Here is an 18,166-nt window from a genome sequence, read left to right as displayed (position 1 = left end):
TCGTGGTTTCAATACAGCATACTGCATAGGTTTCTGCCAACAAATGATTTGCTAACAAAAATGAAATATAAAGACTCCAACACATGCACATTTTGCAAATCCGAGAAAGAATCAATTCTACATCTATTTCGTGACTGTAAAGTCATAAAAACTATTTGGAAGAAAATAGAAGAATGGATATTCGAAAAAACAGGGTCAAATATTATCTAGGATATTGTGAAAAGAGAAACCATGTTCTGAATTTGATAATAACAGTAGTGAAATATAATATATACAAAATGAAACAAAGAGATAAAACACCAAATTTGAACTACATTATAGAAGACGTAAAGACAACATTTTATGCTGAACGTTTTCACGCCTATTCAAATTGCAAATATGACAGCTTCACAAAATTTTGGTCACTATGCCACAATCTGTTCTGTTAACCTAGCGCTATATATAATGTACTGCTATTATATTTTCAAGTACCTATTCATTTCCACCTGAATGCACATTTGCCTGTAAATCGACTTTGTATATATTTGCGAATCGTGTTTATACCAACCCGTTATGTAATGAACTGTATGACCTGGATGTATGGAGAATCAAAATAAAATAAATAAAAAACCCCAGAAAAACGGGAATACGGAGTCACCATAATCTCACCTTACTAAACAATGCTAAACAAAATGTTACACATTTTGAATCTAATAAAGCAAATTAACAAGATTTCAAAATGATCCATATGCTTTCTTATCGGCCAATAATCGATACATATACCACGGCCTAGTGAAAATAACGACGTAGATAAAATCCATGTCTTAACGTGGGATTTGCCACCACTACCTTCGACTGACAATGGCGCGTCCTCTGCTTGTGTGTGTGGCCGTCTGTCACCTGGGACTTGTGATTGCGGTAGACAGTTTCGTAAGTTATAGCTTTCCATATATTCTTAATTATGTTTTACGTTTTTAACCACTGATCTTTAGAAACTATTTCTTTACAATACTTTAGTTTATTAGCACTATTCTTATTGTGATTCTCTAAAGTGAATATATAACTGTTTCACCTTCAACAGTGCTGTGACAAGCAGGCTTCCTCCTCAGGCTGGGTTTCATCTACCTGTAAACAACGGGAATGTTTCATAAACTATTTTACTATCTCGACCAGCAAATGAATAATCGTCCAAACGTGAACGTAAGGGATAAAGTTGTGAAGCCATGGAATCACCTTCATATCTGCTAGTTGGTCGTAGGTGGTAAAGTAGTGAAGCCATGGAATCACCTTCACGTCTGCTAGTTGGTCGTAGGTGGTAAAGTAGTGAAGCCATGGAGTCACCTTCATGTCTGCAAGTTGGTCGTAGGGGGTAAAGTAGTGAAGCCATGGAGTCACCTTCATGTCTGCTAGTTGGTCGTAGGGGGTAAAGTAGTGAAGCCATGGAGTCACCTTCATGTCTGCTAGTTGGTCACAGGGGTAAAGTAGTGAAGCCATGGAGTCACCTTCATGTCTGCTAGTTGGTCGCAGGGGTAAAGTAGTAAAGCCGTGGAGTCACCTTCATGTCTGCTAGCTGGTCGTAGGTCATGTGAAGCTGCTAGTTGGTCGCTACTTGGGGGTAAAGTAGTGAAGCCATGGAGTCACCTTCATGTCTGCTAGTTGGTCGTAGGGGGTAAAGTAGTGAAGCCATGGAGTCACCTTCATGTCTGCTAGTTGGTCGTAGGGGGTAAAGTAGTGAAGCCATGGAGTCACCTTCATGTCTGCTAGTTGGTCGTACGGGGTAAAGTTGTGAAGCCATGGAGTCACCTTCATATCTGCTAGTTGGTCGTAGGTGGTAAAGTAGTGAAGCCATGGAGTCACCTTCATGATCTGCTAGTTGGTCGTAGGGGGTAAAGTAGTGAAGCCATGGAGTCACCTTCATGTCTGCTAGTTGGTCGTAGGGGGTAAAGTAGTGAAGCCATGGAGTCACCTTCATGTCTGCTAGTTGGTCGCAGGGGTAAAGTAGTGAAGCCATGGAGTCACCTTCATGTCTGCTAGTTGGTCGTAGGGGTAAAAGTCATGTCTGCTAGTTGGGCCATGGAAAGTCACCTTCATGTCTGCTAGTTGGTCGTAGGGGTAAAGTAGTGAAGCCATGGAGTCACCTTGATGTCTGCTAGTTGGTCGTGGTGGGTAAAGTAGTGAAGCCATGGAGTCACCTTCATGTCTGCTAGTTGGACGTAAGGATGAAGTAGTGACCACAAATGCATAAACGGTTCACTGAAAATCCGAGATGACACCAGATATTCGCGAAAAGGGTCTTTACATATACTATTCTACCCGTAGTATCCATTCAGACGAACAGAAATATTTCACAATATAATGCACATACACACTCACACATACTTATTGCCATAGCGAGTTTGTACAGTGCATTACCTTCCCAACAATGTTCTTACCTTTAGACTGAAAGACGTTTGTTGCTGTTACAGATGATAATCAAGACCGGTTTCATCTCGGGCTTTGATATTATACTTTCATGATAAAGGAGAAAGGGTTTTATCTCTTTTAGTGCCAACTGAATATTGCCTCGCCTCCATATCAAGGTTGAACCGTTTAGTGTTAAGCTTTCAGAACATTTTTCTTATGATCATGGATTATGTGACCGATATTTGTTAGGATATAACTACATCGGATATGAACATAAATCATTGATTCATTTTGGAATGTTTGTGTATTTCAGTGTGCCCGGACATGTAACTGCACTTCCGGTGGCAGCCAGGGTACGCCAATCTGGCCGGAAGCTGTTGCAGCCACTGCAGGCGTTGTCGCCCCCTTTCTCCTAGGAGGGCTGGGGTATGGAGTATGGAAGCTGGCCTCGTCGTCATCAAGTGGCTTCAACGTCACCCATCCGACCTACCCCAAACGGCAGGTGTTGACGAAGGACTTCGACAGGAAGCCATCCCTGGAAAGCAGCACACCTTCCGATTATGACCCATACAAGCGGCGGCAGTCGGCGTTGTCGGTGTTTGATAACGATGAAGACGACTTTCCTTCGGACGTTGACCTTCCTCGCAACTCCTCCGTAAGCTCCCTTGCCGGGGAGGATGGATCTATGTTCGCGGGGACCCCGAGGGGCGCACCCATGTCTCGCCCCCTCGTTCATGCCAGCCAACCATTTCGGCACTCCGCGGAGAGGAAGTATCAACTCCTGGATGTGATTAGAGTACTTCCGGTCAGTTGGTCCGACTGACAATACATACATCTATCGAGATACACTTGTGTAATTAAATCGGAATTATTTGGTAATAACTGGCTAAAATTTACTGATTTGTAATAGCTTAAGTTAACATCGCTTTCTTTCATAAATAATTAGTGTTAAAGTCAGTGTCTGGACATTTGGATCAGGTTTTCTTGATGGCAGTTGTGTGACATTGTTGATTGACTGTGATCACCAGGATCTAAAGATCTTACAATTTGCTTTTTAATATTTTTCCGTTTATACCATGGAATAAACCTGAATGTTATAATTAAAATTGTCTCGATCTGCATCATTCATCAAGGGGGAGCTATAGGTGTTCTTCCGTAAACATATATTTTGATTGTGATAAAAAACAGCGTCTCCATATGTAAAGCTTGATGGGTGAATGTTCACATTGATTGCTATTGTTGATTGCTGGGGGGACAGTTTACAGGAAATGTGATGATCATGTTCCTGACTACGATTTGATGAATACGGTAATCAGTATCCCGAGACTGCATGCGTTGTGTTGCATCATTCCAGTCTCAGTATAACAACGCTCACTACAACGCGAACAGGAGTGTACAATAAAACTACAGTTAATATCATATACAGAATTATACGTCAGCGTGTAATTGGGAAATGTGAGAAAGGTCCCTAACTATAAGTCGGCATATATTTCTGACAGGGCACTAATGTGATTCTTTTGGTCAATCCTGATTTTACCCCCTTAATGTCGAGTCCCAACCAGTCCTGATTTATCTCTTAATGCCGAGTACCAACCAGTCCTGATTTTATCTCTTAATGTCGAGCGTACCAACCAGTCTTGATTTTATCCTTAATGTCGAGTCCCAACCAGTCCTGATTTTATCTCTTAATGTCGAGTACCAACCAGTCCTGATTTTATCTCTTAATGTCGAGCGTCAACCAGTCTTGATTTTACCCCCTTAATGTCGAGTCCCAATCAGTCCTGATTTTATCTCTTAATGTCGAGTACCAACCAGTCCTGATTTTATCTCTTAATGTCGAGTGTCAACCAGTCTTGATTTTACCCCCTTAATGTCGAGTCCCAATCAGTCCTGATTTTATCTCTTAATGTCGAGTACCAACCAGTCTTGATTTTATCTCTTAATGTCGAGTACCAACCAGTCCTGATTTTATCTCTTAATGTCGAGTACCAACCAGTCTTGATTTTATCTCTTAATGTCGAGCGTCAACCAGTCTTGATTTTATCCCTTAATGTCGAGTCCCAATCAGTCTTGATTTTATCTCTTAATGTCGAGTGTCAACCAGTCTTGATTTTACCGTCTTAATGTCGAGTCCCAATCAGTCCTGATTTTATCTCTTAATGTCGAGCGTCAACCAGTCTTGATTTTACCCCCTTAATGTCGAGTCCTTATCAGTCTTGATTTTTTCTCTTAATGTCGAGTACCAACCAATCTTGATTTTACCCCCTTAATGTCGAGTGTCAACCAGTCTTGATTTTATCACCTTAACGTCGAGTGCAACCAGTCTTGATTTTATCCCCTTAATGTCGAGTCCCAATCAGTCTTGATTTTACCCCTTAATGTCGAGTCCCAGTCTTGATCAGTCAACCAGTCTTGATTTTTTATGTCTTAATGTCGAGTGTCAACCAGTCTTGATTTTACCCCCTTAATGTCGAGTCCCAATCAGTCTTGATTTTATCTCTTAATGTCGAGTGTCAACCAATCTTGATTTTACCCCCTTAATGTCGAGTCCCAATCAGTCTTGAATTTTGTCTTAATGTCGAGTACCAACCAATCTTGATTTTACCCCCTTAATGTCGAGTGTCAACCAGTCTTGATTTTATCTCCTTAATGTCGAGTACCAACCAGTCTTGATTTTACCCCCTTAATGTCGAGTCCCAATCAGTCTTGATTTTACCCCCTTAATGTCGAGTCCCAATCAGTCTTGATTTTTTGTCTTAATGTCGCGTACCAACCAATCTTGATTTTACCCCCTTAATGTCGAGTCCCAATCAGTCTTGATTTTTTGTCTTAATGTCGAATGTGAACCAGTCCTGATTTTATCTCCTTAATGTCGAATGCAACTAGTCTTGATTTTATCTCCTTAATGTCGAGTGCAACCAGTCTTGATTTTACCCCCTTAATGTCGAGTCCCAATCAGTCTTGATTTTTTCTCTTAAAGTCGAGTGTCAACCAGTCTTGATTTTATCTCCTTAATGTCGAGCGTCAACCATTCTTGATTTTATCTCCTTAATGTCGAGTGTCAACCAGTCTTGATATTTATCTCCATAATGTCGAGTGCTAACCAGGGTAACACAAATTACCAATTTTTGTAAGACGAGACTGAAAACCGTACCACCGTAACTCTGGAGAGAAGCTCTATCGATTACACCAGCGAGGCGGTCGTAGGAAGATATATCCAAGATATATATATTGACACCTCCTAGTTCCCCCACCCCACAGCGGGGACCCCCCGGAGACTGGGCCGCGTTATCCTGTCACCCCCCTGAAGTAGCAACGACGTCACCATATGGGACATACTACGACTTGAAGACCTCAACATCACATGTACATGCACCTCGCTGCGTTCACATATTCCTAATGGCAAGAGTTGAAAACACCAGAGACTTATTCATACAGTTGCCATGGTTCCCTGGCCTGTTACGACAAACAAGTAACGTCATTCTGGTCAGGACACAAACTATCAATACGGATTTTGAAGGCTTGATTGTTGGATTATAGTACCTCACGTAGAGACACTTTAGTTCAATAACAATTGAAAACACATCATTTAATTAACCATTTATCTAATAAAGCCATATATCCCTGGCTAAATATCGCAGGCTGTTCAACGGAGAACATACGCGATAGACCCGCCTATTTGTTGTAAGGATTAACATATTAACTTGAGACGAACAGAGACTAGTAAAGAGTGATCATATGAGGGTGATTCTGGTATGGCAACACCAGGCTGTGATAGGTTTATGTGTATCGACTGGTATGTGACAACGTCTATAATGAAATCGACGTTATGCTTACAGTGTTCCTGGTCAGACAATAAACATGACTTACGGCTAACGTTACCTGGCATGAAAGATTAGGTGGAGGATTTAATTAGTTTAGGTTTGTTGTAGACTTGTGCCTTACACTATCACTGTTATTCAGTTCTTACACAGTGATTTCCATTACACATCATTGCTATAGGTTACATTGTGTACTCCAGTAACCTGCTATTGGACTTTCTGTAATAAGGCAAATACTGTTACTTATTTTAGACCACGATTTGTGTTGAAACCTTAGTGCTGTACAATATCTTACATATTTAGTGTATTTATTTACGCATTATGTTATATGTTCTTTCACGACATAACCAAAAATTCCCATTGGACAAAGAAAGCATATTTTATCTTGCCATATGTAGTCGATATGGAAATTATATGAAATTATTTTAATGGTGACATTTCGTTAACTTTCAAGATTCGTAAACTGGCCCAAAAAAGATACTCATAGCTGGATTCTGATCTTCAAAGTAGATTGTTTCGAAAAATATGGCATGGAATGACTGTCAATGTTAATATTAAGTGTGAATATAGCCCATACAATTATCCAACACACGCAAACACAACCTTTGGTGATTATTCGCCAAAACACAGCACCTTGAAAAAATTCCCGTATAATCTGCATGTAGAAAACTCTGAAAGCATGATGCACGGGCAAATACGGGATCTGAATCTTGATACTGATGGGTATAAAAAGCCACCAGTCCTGTTGCGATTCATTCTCCGAAATTCTGTATATGCGACGCTCAAGATGCCACGACTAAACGAAGAAAGCAGAAACAGAGCCATTGGACACTTGGAAGCTGGAGAAAGCCAGTCATCAGTTGCCAGACATCTAAACGTGAGGCAGCGTACGATTTCCCGTCTCTGGCAGCGCTACACGCAGCACAACTCGACCAGAGATCGTCCTAGGAGTGGGAGACCAAGGGTGACAACTCCAGCGCAAGACCGCTTCATCCGGGTGTTTCATCTGCGAAATCGGACCGTCACTGCAGCGTACACCGCTGACAATGTTCCTGGGCTGCGTCGAGTCTCTGCACAAACCATCAGGAATCGCCTAAGAGAGCATGGAATCCGACCGATGTGACCACATACAGGACCTGTTCTGCGACACCACCATCGTCGTGCACGTCTTCAATGGAGCAGGGACGTTCGGCCATGGACCCTCTTGAACTGGAGGAGGATCTGGTTCAGCGACGAGTCGCGGTTTATGCTGTATCGACATGATGGCAGGATGCGGATTTACAGACGTCGAAATGAAAGATATGCTCGACAGTGTGTTCGTGAGGTCGACAGACACGGCGGCGTAGGTGTAATGATGTGGGCAGGCATATCTGTGAATGACAGAACAGAGCTGGTGCATTTCCAAGAGAATTTGAATGCTGTGCGCTATCGTGATGAAATCCTGGTACGTCATGTTATTCCCGTAATTGACGCTAGAAGAGAAATTTTCCAGCATGACAACGCAAGACCTCATACAGCACGCATTACAACAGATTTCCTTGCCATCAACAACATTACAGTTCTTCCATGGCCTTCAAAATCTCCGGATCTTAATCCATTTGAACATTTGTGGGACCAGTTGGATCAACGTGTACGACGCCGATAGCCGCAACCACAGACACGTCAACAGCTTGTCGATGCGTTGCAGGATGAGTGGAGAAGAATCCCACAACGGCGGATCCGACGTCTTATACAGTCTATGCCCAGGCGATGCAGAGCAGTGATTGAGGTTCGTGGTGGTCACACCAGATACTGACTTTGTGACTGTGCCATCAAAAAACAGAGACTCTCAATACCACTGTGAATGACTGTATTTCTATTGATACACATATCCCAATACCTGTGTGAATTGTTATTGCTCTATTATCATTACTTTTTGTGTAATTTAAGTTATTAAAGCATCACTGATAACACTGGATTTTCACCTATGCGTTTCTTTTTTGGGCCAGTGTACATGACCAGATCCAGGCCTAAAGGTTGTCAGTTTCTGTGAATGTTTGGATGAATTCAAACCGTATGAATCACGCATAAAACATATGTTCTGTTACCTAGTGTACCTGCTAATGTGTTCACTCGGGGGTAATACTTTGTCTATAACACGATGTCATTCTAACAGTAATCGATGTCCAGACAGACATGTCCCCTGTGAAGTGCCTTCAGAAACGTATGGACAATGCTAGATATATGCCGCATTGTCATGTAGTGTTTTGAAGCCTGTGTATAAAAGACCAGCATATCGGGAAACAAGATATATTAACGAGACAAACATTGAATTGAATCATGGAACTCATTGAATGTTGTTCCTGCAAGTGATTTTCTGGGCATGGTTTTGGGAGAAACTTTCCTGTATATAACAGTAGAGGTCCCGTATTAAATCATTAGCGGACGACGATGGCATGGCTCTCATACAGTTAACTCGTCTTCAACTATAGTGAGGTACAGTAATTACTGCTTCGACAGAACAATGAATTTATTTGAAAATACAATTTGTTTTTATATAAAATAAACACATCTTTTATCATTCCACAATGATCAGTAGGCATTACAAGGCCACGACAAGGGTGACGCTATTGACACGTGTGTACAAGGATAGAACACATCTTGTGCCTAGTGGACGGTTACTTCAAACGGCGACTGTTTCAGCTTCCTGGCATGTACTGGGTTCTGTACAACACGGGAGGAATTTCATCTCCAAACGTCAACAGAACATTAACCTCTTAAACAGATAAAAATAAACATAGGTCAAAGTGCCATGATACGACAACCCTACCGCGCAATGTGATAACACCGGCAGATGTATGACTTTATGAAGGCAATGTAATCCTATTGATTTCTTGTATTTTTGTCCGCTGACGTGGGGTGGAGACTTTCTACTGTATTACCCAGCGACCGCCCTGATAACGTACTGGGATTGTAGCTTACTGACACGTGAGTGTATAACGCAAGTTACGGTCACTGTGGACTGGATGGGGGTGCATTGTCGAGACTCGGACAATACCGTCACACACCAAGCTGAGTGGAAGATGAGTTTGAAGGTCCCAGTGTTTGGGATAGTACTCAGCTTGGTTGCCTTACTTCTCATCGAAGTGGTTGCAGAGGAGGTGAGTTATACAGAAACAGAGTCTGTGGTAAAAGAATATGCTGGGAAATCTACAAAGACTGTGCCATCATTTGAGTACGGTTACGAATTTACCAATATCAGTTTAAGTGTCTTACTAAATGACTAAAATTACTTTTATTAGTCTAAAAATGCTGTGCAATTCTTTAATGAGACAGATATGTAGGTAAATTTTAGATGTGAAAGGCAACGATATATTTAACAAATCGCATTTAAGAAGCGCTTAATGGTATGGATATCGATCTCAGACTTCGCCATATTTAGATGCTTTTAAAATGCCTACTTTTCATAAAATATATTATATCATTATTCCGTAGACTTCAGGATAATACTCATTGAGAGGTTGTGGGAACAACGCTGGTAGCTGGTCAATGTTTCTATCCGAGTCAGGTTTGACTCATTTCGTTAAGTCAGGTTGTCGGAAGGTAAATCCTCAGTTTAACATATCTAGATGACCTCATTTCTTCTTCAGTGATGAATGGGTATGTTCACTTCATTGATCTACCAGAATTGTCAGTCACAGATACACAACTGTCTTACCTCAATAGAAATATACATTCTGGCCACTGGCACTGATACAGTCAGGCAACAGTTTACACAATTTACATCTGATTTTCTGTCATCGTGAAAAGACAAGTTGGTTATAAATACAAGGCGTGATCTGTGGTATGGTACCCTATGCTGTGTCTCAAGAAAATACGTCTCACAGTGGCCTCACTAAGAAATATGATATGAAATTAATTTTCAAATCTGTCAGTGTTTTGTAAATTGGTTTACAGTGTAACACCAACACCGGCTGCACATGTACGTTCCAAGATGGCGACACGGCGGCTTTTGGCGCGAAAGACACCCGTAGTGTTGGTCTGGCAGCTGCCACCGGTGCTCTGAGTTCTATGGTTCTGGCAGGGGGAGGCATGGCACTGTGGAAGTACTGCAAGAACAGGGGCAGCGGAAATATCACTGACTCATACGGCCGTCCTCCCAGCAGTCAGGGGTCGTGGATGGGGGAGGAACGACGCAAGGGACCCCCAAGGAGGGGGTCTATCCCGCTGTCTGACGACGGGTATGACATGTCGGGCCGAATGACGGCCGGGTCTGGGAAGAGCAACCCCACAAATATCTACAAACACGGGGGGAAGATCTGGCCCGGGTTTAGATAAACAGTGGTTCCTCCGATGAGCTGATGAAGTGTATCTGTGATATAACGGCTGATATTGACTGGTCTGTCCAGGAAGTCTTGATGAAGCACCATGTACCATCTTACTGCTGCATTAAACAACGCTGCACGTTAGAGCTGAAGCATTTAGAAAGTAATCAACGCACGTGTGTTATCTAATGTAAAAGCTGTAACACTTATTGTATATAACCATATTTGTTGACTTTTATATTTATTTATCAGGGTATATTTATCCACAAGTAGTTAATTGATGGGTGTTTAGTTGGGAACATTTACACTTAACCTACTACGCGAATGTGCAAGAACTAAATTACCTACCTTAATACCTCAGCAGAAGAAAACATATCAATCTTCATTGTCATTTTGATCCATGTATACGTTATGAATTCGGAATCGGCTAGACAAGTAATTAACCTGTACGCTACCCTCTGTTCTCTACATTCTGTGAACTATTCTGTCTACAACAGGTACGTACATACAGCTTTGACAATACTACCTGTCACATGAAGTCTTAGTAAAGATTTAACGACATGAACCCATGAGAGGAATTTGAAAAGTGTTATTTTCCATTTACAAGTTAGTTTATGAATCTACAGATGCAAGAAACTATACTGATGTGCAAAAGAAAGTACACACTTGGTGCTTTGAGACTATCAAAACAACGTAAATATTTTGCTAGCAATGTTCCAATTGGGTACGATATCTATGGTGTTATTGCAACACGTACACAATGTTTGTGACTTGTGAGTCGCAATCAAAACACTTTTCTAAATATTACGCTGTTTTCAGGAAAACATTGTACCAACGCATCAGGTGTGTACTTTCTTTTGTACGTCAGTTTAGAAATGTGGAACAAATACTTCAACAGAAAGTTCTTCGCGTGGACTGATCAACCCCGTATATGAAGTAAACATGTATATTTTGTCCCGCTTCTGACTCGCCCTAGTGTGCAGGAAGATAGTTAACTTGACAGTTTATGTTTCCATCTGCTTGACTATATGTTTTCATAAAAAGTTGAATGAAGTACATGTGTATAATGTCTTTTAAATACCACTTAAAGTGTTTGAGGGGTAACATTCGTAAACCAATGAATGAAAGGATGCCGCCGAAGCTATCTGATTCCACCTGTATCAGGATTACACAGTTAATGTATCATCTACAGGACGTGGATCTGTAAACCGGCAACAGTTGGAGATAAGATCGTGTCTTACCTTGAGAGGTACTGTAGACTAGTCCGTTTGAGACAAAATGATACCGATGAATTGCAATCTGACACAAAAACAAATTGACATAAAATAATCAAACCAACGCGGACTGCAATAAAAACAACAGACCAAATCTTGAAACAAATTGCATAATTTATGTCACAAAAATAAAAAAGTTGTTTAAGAAACTGTCATCATTTATTTGTGCGCTTTTCGCGCTGTTCCTTTAGTTGCCACTGCGCCCTTGTAACAAACTTGACAAACGCACAAATAAATGATGACAGTTTCTTAAACAACTTTTTTAATTTTGTAACATAAATTATGCAATTTCTTCCTAGAGTTGGTCTGTTGTGTTTATTGCAGTCCGCGTTGGTTTGATTCTTTTATGTCTATTTGTTTTTGTGATAGATTGCAATTCATCGGTAACATTTTGTTTCAAACGGACTGTACAATATACCGTCTTACTGATGCAAACATAACAATGGAAGAGAGCAGAGTGTACACGTCCATTCTGACTTCATAGGGAATCTATCAATTAATGAAAGACGGGATTATATACAATAAACATGTACTGGCTAATCTGGAAACAACATACTTTCATCGACAGCCACGTAGAAAATGTCACCACGAAACGGAATTGTTCTTCTCGGAATAACGTAGAAGTTTGTTTCTTGAGAGATAATAGACAGACCTGCATTCCTATGACATTTACTGCAAATATAGTCAGTGTTTTTTATCAGTTTCATGTTCAATAACAATGCTGGCGTAGGCGCATTCGTGGGCATTTGGCTACTGATCCGATAATTTGTCATTGCATTTAAGTATACATTATCTGAACCAAAATGATCAGTGTTATTATTGACTTATCAACAGAAATATGATTTTACGTGTCAGTTGGGTGTTGGAATTAAAATATTTGCGTTTTCATATGATATGCGTGTTATGGGTACATTGATATGATGCACACACTACCTTAGCCTATACATATTGGAACAACAAACCAATATTCAAAGCAAGATGTATCTACTTATGCCTAGATATAGCTGATGGCCATAATAGCAAGATTGTCCTTTTACTAGTTACAGTTTAATAGCATATAAATCTGGACACAGGAATGCCAACGACGATCAAAATTGATCAAATAAATTCTGTGTTGATGACTGTGCTTGTTTTAGTTTATAATAGGTGGGTCATTCAGTTATTGCGGAACAATAGAAGTGATTTCTCATATCTGTTTTCTCTGTGCACGAAACCGGTTGCACGTCACGCCTAATGCCCGTGTTTGTTTCAACACATAGGCGCAATGTGTGAAGCCGACTTCAAGTGTCCACTGAGGAACATGTGTTGTTAAAAGTGACGTAACATCATACAACTCATTCTCTTTATACGTGCATATTACATACTGACATCAACAGGCCTGACTCGGGCAGTCAGATGCCTCCGACGGCGACAACTGTGGACAGCGTGTTTTGGTTTGATGACATTGGGGACACGAAAAACACGTGTTATAGAAAGAAATGTATATTATAGAACATACAAAACTCTGAGTATTCCATTGTAGGAGTATCGTCTTGTATAATGTGCGCAGTATACTCTGTGCAGTATACAACACTGTATTGACGATTCATGATAGTCGTCTACGATGACATACCAGTATGCACTGGAGGAATATCGCAGTCAGATTTTATCTGATAATTGTAAAAAGTCCATACTGCAAGATTAAATCGTACCCAAGTTATTGTGAGCGTAATGAAGACTATTGTCGTCAGTCGACTCGTCTGTAAACAACACTCCAAGCCTCTGATGGTGCGTGATGATGGACTACCAACGTTCTGCCATGCAACTCCTTAATGACCCGGTGGCGCTACGACAGTCACCGGTCTACGTGGACGTATAGGACTTACCATAACCTGAGTGCTTCGTTTGCTCTCTGGAACCGGGTTCCTGTCCCGATCCACAAAGAGTTCGTAACGTTACGACACCTCGTAACTCAAGTACTACACCACTGACTTACGAATGACGTAATGCTACGTAGTGTTTGGTGTGTCCCAGGTTATTATTAACGGGTAGGCATCCTTAAACGCTCGACGGAACATTCAATGAACGAAATCATAACCACCCATTTAGTCAGATTGTCAAATGGTAGTCGTATTCACAAGGAATCCTTGCCCAGCCGTCGTCACCCAGACTGAGACTCAGTGTCCGTATTGGCAGCCTTGTCGTGCTTCAGTCGGGTCGGTATACAGCCACAGCAATGGACAGTAGATATATGACACAATTACAGGACACATTCCGTAAACCAGTCGGAAACGTCGCTAATTAAACACGCCTACAAATAGTTTCAAAGATGTGCCTGTTTTTTTCGTGCTATTGCCTAGCTATACACGGTTTACATTGAATTAACCCCCACTACATTACAACAAGACGGGATTCAAGGTGATGAACTCATGAAGTTAAAGCTGTTGGTCCAACACGTACACAAAACATAACCTACAAGTAATGCCGTTCGTCCCTATTAACCGAATCACCTCCGTGGTCGAGGTCCGTGCTTTTGTGTTTGGTACTCCATACCAAAATCGGTAAAGAGGATGGTACTTGATGTTTCCTTTCCTAGCGTTCCGTATTAGGGGGATGTTTCTTTGTTGTGTAAAGTCACAGCCAGATAATCGATCTGGATCGGACAATCCAGTGATTGACATCATGATCATCGATCCGTGTGTTGGGGCTACGATGGTATAACCAAAACAAGTCACCGACCACATTAAGGGGAAATTGCAAGTGCCGAGTTGATAGTTGGGACCAACACACACACACACACACACGCACGCACGCACGCATGCGCGTATTTTTATGCATGCACGCACGCACGCGCACACGCACGCATACACACACGCACACACACGTTGATACACGTTGCTATAGAACTTGAGTTGAGTTGGGTTGTACGTCTCATCGGCATTATTCCAGCCATATAGTGACGAGAACAAGTACATACTCGGAATGAGTTTTATTTCAAAAGCATATATATTCATTACATTGTCATTGAAAAAACCGAAAAAGTCATAGCACCAAATTTAAAAGCAGGCAGTTCGTTTGTCACATTACACAGTTACAATTTATGATACAGATCCACTTCCCTCAGGTAGTTCACTATCAGATGAGCGCTCACGCGGGAGAACAGATCTTTCAGATTTGTTGCATCATAGTGTGAGTCCCTTGCAGACAACAAGTCTACACAGTCAAGCAGAATATGCTTGATGGTGAAAACCTTATCGCAAGAGACACACATGGAGGGTCCATCCCCATCCGTCTTCAGCAGATAGTCATGTGTAAACCGACTGTGGCCAATACGACATCGTCGTAAAATTACCTCATCGCTGACAACCCAAGTAGGTATAACCAATTGTTGGCTTCAATTCATACAGTTTATTTCTTCCTACTTGAGTGTCCCACCTTTTTTGCATGAGGTCCCGAGTATAGCTTTTGATAGTGGGTTTGAAATCACTGTATGGGATCAGCAGTGGAGATAAGGGTTTGTCAAGAGCTGCTTTAGCTGCAGCATCGGCTTTTGTGTTACCTGCTATGCCGACGTGACCCGGCAACCAGCAGAGGACGATGTCACATTGGCCAGTAGAAAGGTCGTTGTAAATTTCTAAAATGTGCAGAATGATTGGGTGACTTGAAGTTATATTTTGAAGTGCTTGAAGGCAAGATAATGAATCTGTAAAAACGATGAAGTTTTTGGAGTGATTCTGCTGTTTAATGTAGGTCAATGCTGAGAAGATAGCTTTGGCCTCGGTAGTGAAAATGGAACTGTTGTCGGGAAACCTAGAGGAGACAGTCTTGGATCCAATGACTGTAGCACTGGCAACTTATCCCTCATCCTTGGATCCGTCTGTGAAAATGGAGCTATGGGTGTCATACTTGGAACGTAACTGGTTGTATTCCTGCTGGAACACCAAAAGATTTGTTTCGGACTTTTTAAGTTACGTGAGGGTAAGATCGACGTGTGGTTTCACCATCTGCCAGGGTAGTGAAGACAGAAGCCGGTAAGGTGCTATGATATTGAGATCAATTTTAGCTGCACATATGTGTGGTTGAATTATGATTCCAAGTGGTGGAACCAGGCTTGGCAGTTTGGGAAACAGGTTTTCATAGAGAGGGTTGAAAACACAATTGTATGCTGGATTGGACTGATTTGAACGTAATTTAGTGATATATTGCAGTGAAAGTTTAATGCGGCGATGTCCAGAGCCTTCAAGCACTTGGTTTTCAAATATTTTATGTGTGGTTAGAATGTCAGGTGACGGTCGAATATGAGTCCCAGGAATTTGGCCTCTTCTACTACCTTGATGGGAGTGCCATCTAAAGATAGGTCTGGATCCTTGTGTGGTTTGTATTTACGACACAAGTGAATACAATTTGTTTGGGATTTTGAAAATTTAAAGCCATTTTCATTTGCCCATTTTTTGATTTTGTTAAGGCATAGTTGTAGCTGCCTTTCTATTGCGTGCATGTTCTTACCACGGCATGAAATATTGAAATCGTCCACGAAAAGGGACCCATCAACACAACTGTTCAAGGCGTTAGTGATGCTGTTAATCTTGATGCTAAAAAGGGTGACAGACAGAATGCTGCCTTGAGGGACGCCCTGATCTTGGTGGAAATACTCAGACAATGTGGAACCTACCCGTACTTGAAATTGTCTGTTGTTTAAAAAACTAAGATATGAACTGAGGTAATCTGCCCCTCAGTTCCAAATTCATGTAAATCTTTTAAGATACCATGTTTCCACGTTGTATCGTATGCTTTTTCGAAATCGAAAAAGATAGATGCAGTATGTTGTTTGTTGACAATGAAATTTTTTATAAAAGATTTCAGACGCACCAGATGGTCAATGGTACTTCGGTTTTTTCGGAAACCACATTGGAGGTCACTGAGGAGGTTATTGGTCTCCAAGTACCAGATTAATCGATTGTTGACCATGTGCTCCATGGTTTTACAAACGCAGCTAGTAAGTGATAGAGGACGGTAGTTTGAGGGATCAGTATGATCCCGGCCAGGTTTTGGTATAGGGATAATAATGGCGTTGTGCCACGAAGGAAGAAAGTTGCCGGTTGTCCAAATGTCATTAAATATATTGAGTAGAGTTTCAAAACTTGAACCAGGGAGGTGTTTGAGAAGCTGATTATGAATATCATCAGCTCCTGCTGCAGTGTCGTGAGCCTGCCCCAGGGTAGTGCTTAGTTCATGGAGAGAAAACGTTTCATTGTAATCCTCACCATTATCAGAGTTAAAATTGACTGATTTCCTTTTTTGTTGGGTTTGGTATTTCTGGAACTTGGGGTTATAGTTTGACGAGGAGGAGTGGTTTGCCAAAGTTTCGCCAAGTTTGTTTGCAATTTCAACTTTATTGGTTAAAAGGGAGTCACCATCTTTGATATGACGAACACCAGATTTGGATCCTTTGCACTTAATCTTTTGAAATATGTTCCACACCTTGGACATGGGTGTGCGGGAGTTGATTTTGGACACATATTTCCTCCATGACCGGCGTTTAGTTTGTATACATGTACGTCTTGCCGTGGCATTTGTCATTTTAACGGCATCCAGGTTATGCACAGTAGGATGTTGTCGGAAGTATTTTTCCGCCTTCTTCCTATTTTTCCTAGCTTGTTTGCAGTATGTGCGGGTTTGCAGAGGACTTAGGAATGGTTTCGTCTGCAATAGTATTTAAGATATCAGAAAATAGTTCCATGGGATCAGGAACATTCCTGAAGTTGTCCGGTATAAGTTTTTCAGAGCAGAGAGTTTGGAATAATGGCCAATTTATAGAAGCGACTTTTGCCAGTTATTTACACTATGTCCTTTTCCTAGTATCGGCCATGGTTAGATGTTACTTCAGATGACCTAGCTATATATGTTTGGCCTGGTGTTAGTATAATTGACTCCCAGCCCATCGTACCTAACAGGGTAGCCAGGGATTTGCAAATACACATTTTCTCCCGGACTGAAATTTATTTCTTGGGACTTATTGTCTTTTTCTATCCCTTGCAACTTCACATGCATTTAAGAAATCCTAGTCAGAAACGACGAAACATGGTCCAACAAACGCATTTCAAACATTAAGCCATTGTTCCTTCAAGTACGTTAAAGGCCCATGAAGAGTTTGGCCAAAGCCAAGCTCAAAAGCACTGAAACCTAAAGAACTGACTCGCTGAGAGCAAACAACAACAAATGAATGCCTTCATCCTTCTCAGTCTCAACACAGTCAGTCACTTTACATATTCGTAAGAGCCTTATGAAATCTCTAGAGAGAGCCCTAAAGAACCAGATGGTATAGATTAGACTTAACCTGAGTTATGCCTGCTGAAGTACACCAGAGATGAAATTGGAGCCTTGGTCTGTCTGAATATAACATAGT

At 41.3% G+C, this 18,166-nt stretch overlaps 2 protein-coding genes across 2 annotated transcripts; both read left to right on the top strand.

The window, feature by feature from the left end:
* The first annotated feature begins 820 nt into the window (after positions 1-820).
* Positions 821-3,488, top strand: LOC124268894. Its single transcript, XM_046703916.1, has 2 exons — positions 821-909; positions 2,696-3,488. Exons 1-2 carry the CDS (start codon positions 841-843, stop codon positions 3,203-3,205), a joined length of 579 nt encoding a protein of 192 aa, XP_046559872.1. The 5' UTR covers positions 821-840; the 3' UTR covers positions 3,206-3,488.
* Positions 3,489-9,163: 5,675 nt separating this feature from the next.
* Positions 9,164-11,172, top strand: LOC124268893. Its single transcript, XM_046703915.1, has 2 exons — positions 9,164-9,343; positions 10,140-11,172. Exons 1-2 carry the CDS (start codon positions 9,209-9,211, stop codon positions 10,518-10,520), a joined length of 516 nt encoding a protein of 171 aa, XP_046559871.1. The 5' UTR covers positions 9,164-9,208; the 3' UTR covers positions 10,521-11,172.
* Positions 11,173-18,166: the final 6,994 nt, after the last annotated feature.

Source organism: Haliotis rubra, unplaced genomic scaffold, assembly GCF_003918875.1.
Source record: "Haliotis rubra isolate DU_JTF1 unplaced genomic scaffold, ASM391887v1 Scf140, whole genome shotgun sequence".
Lineage (NCBI taxonomy): Eukaryota > Metazoa > Mollusca > Gastropoda > Lepetellida > Haliotidae > Haliotis > Haliotis rubra.
This window is presented reverse-complemented; position numbering and strand designations above follow the sequence as displayed.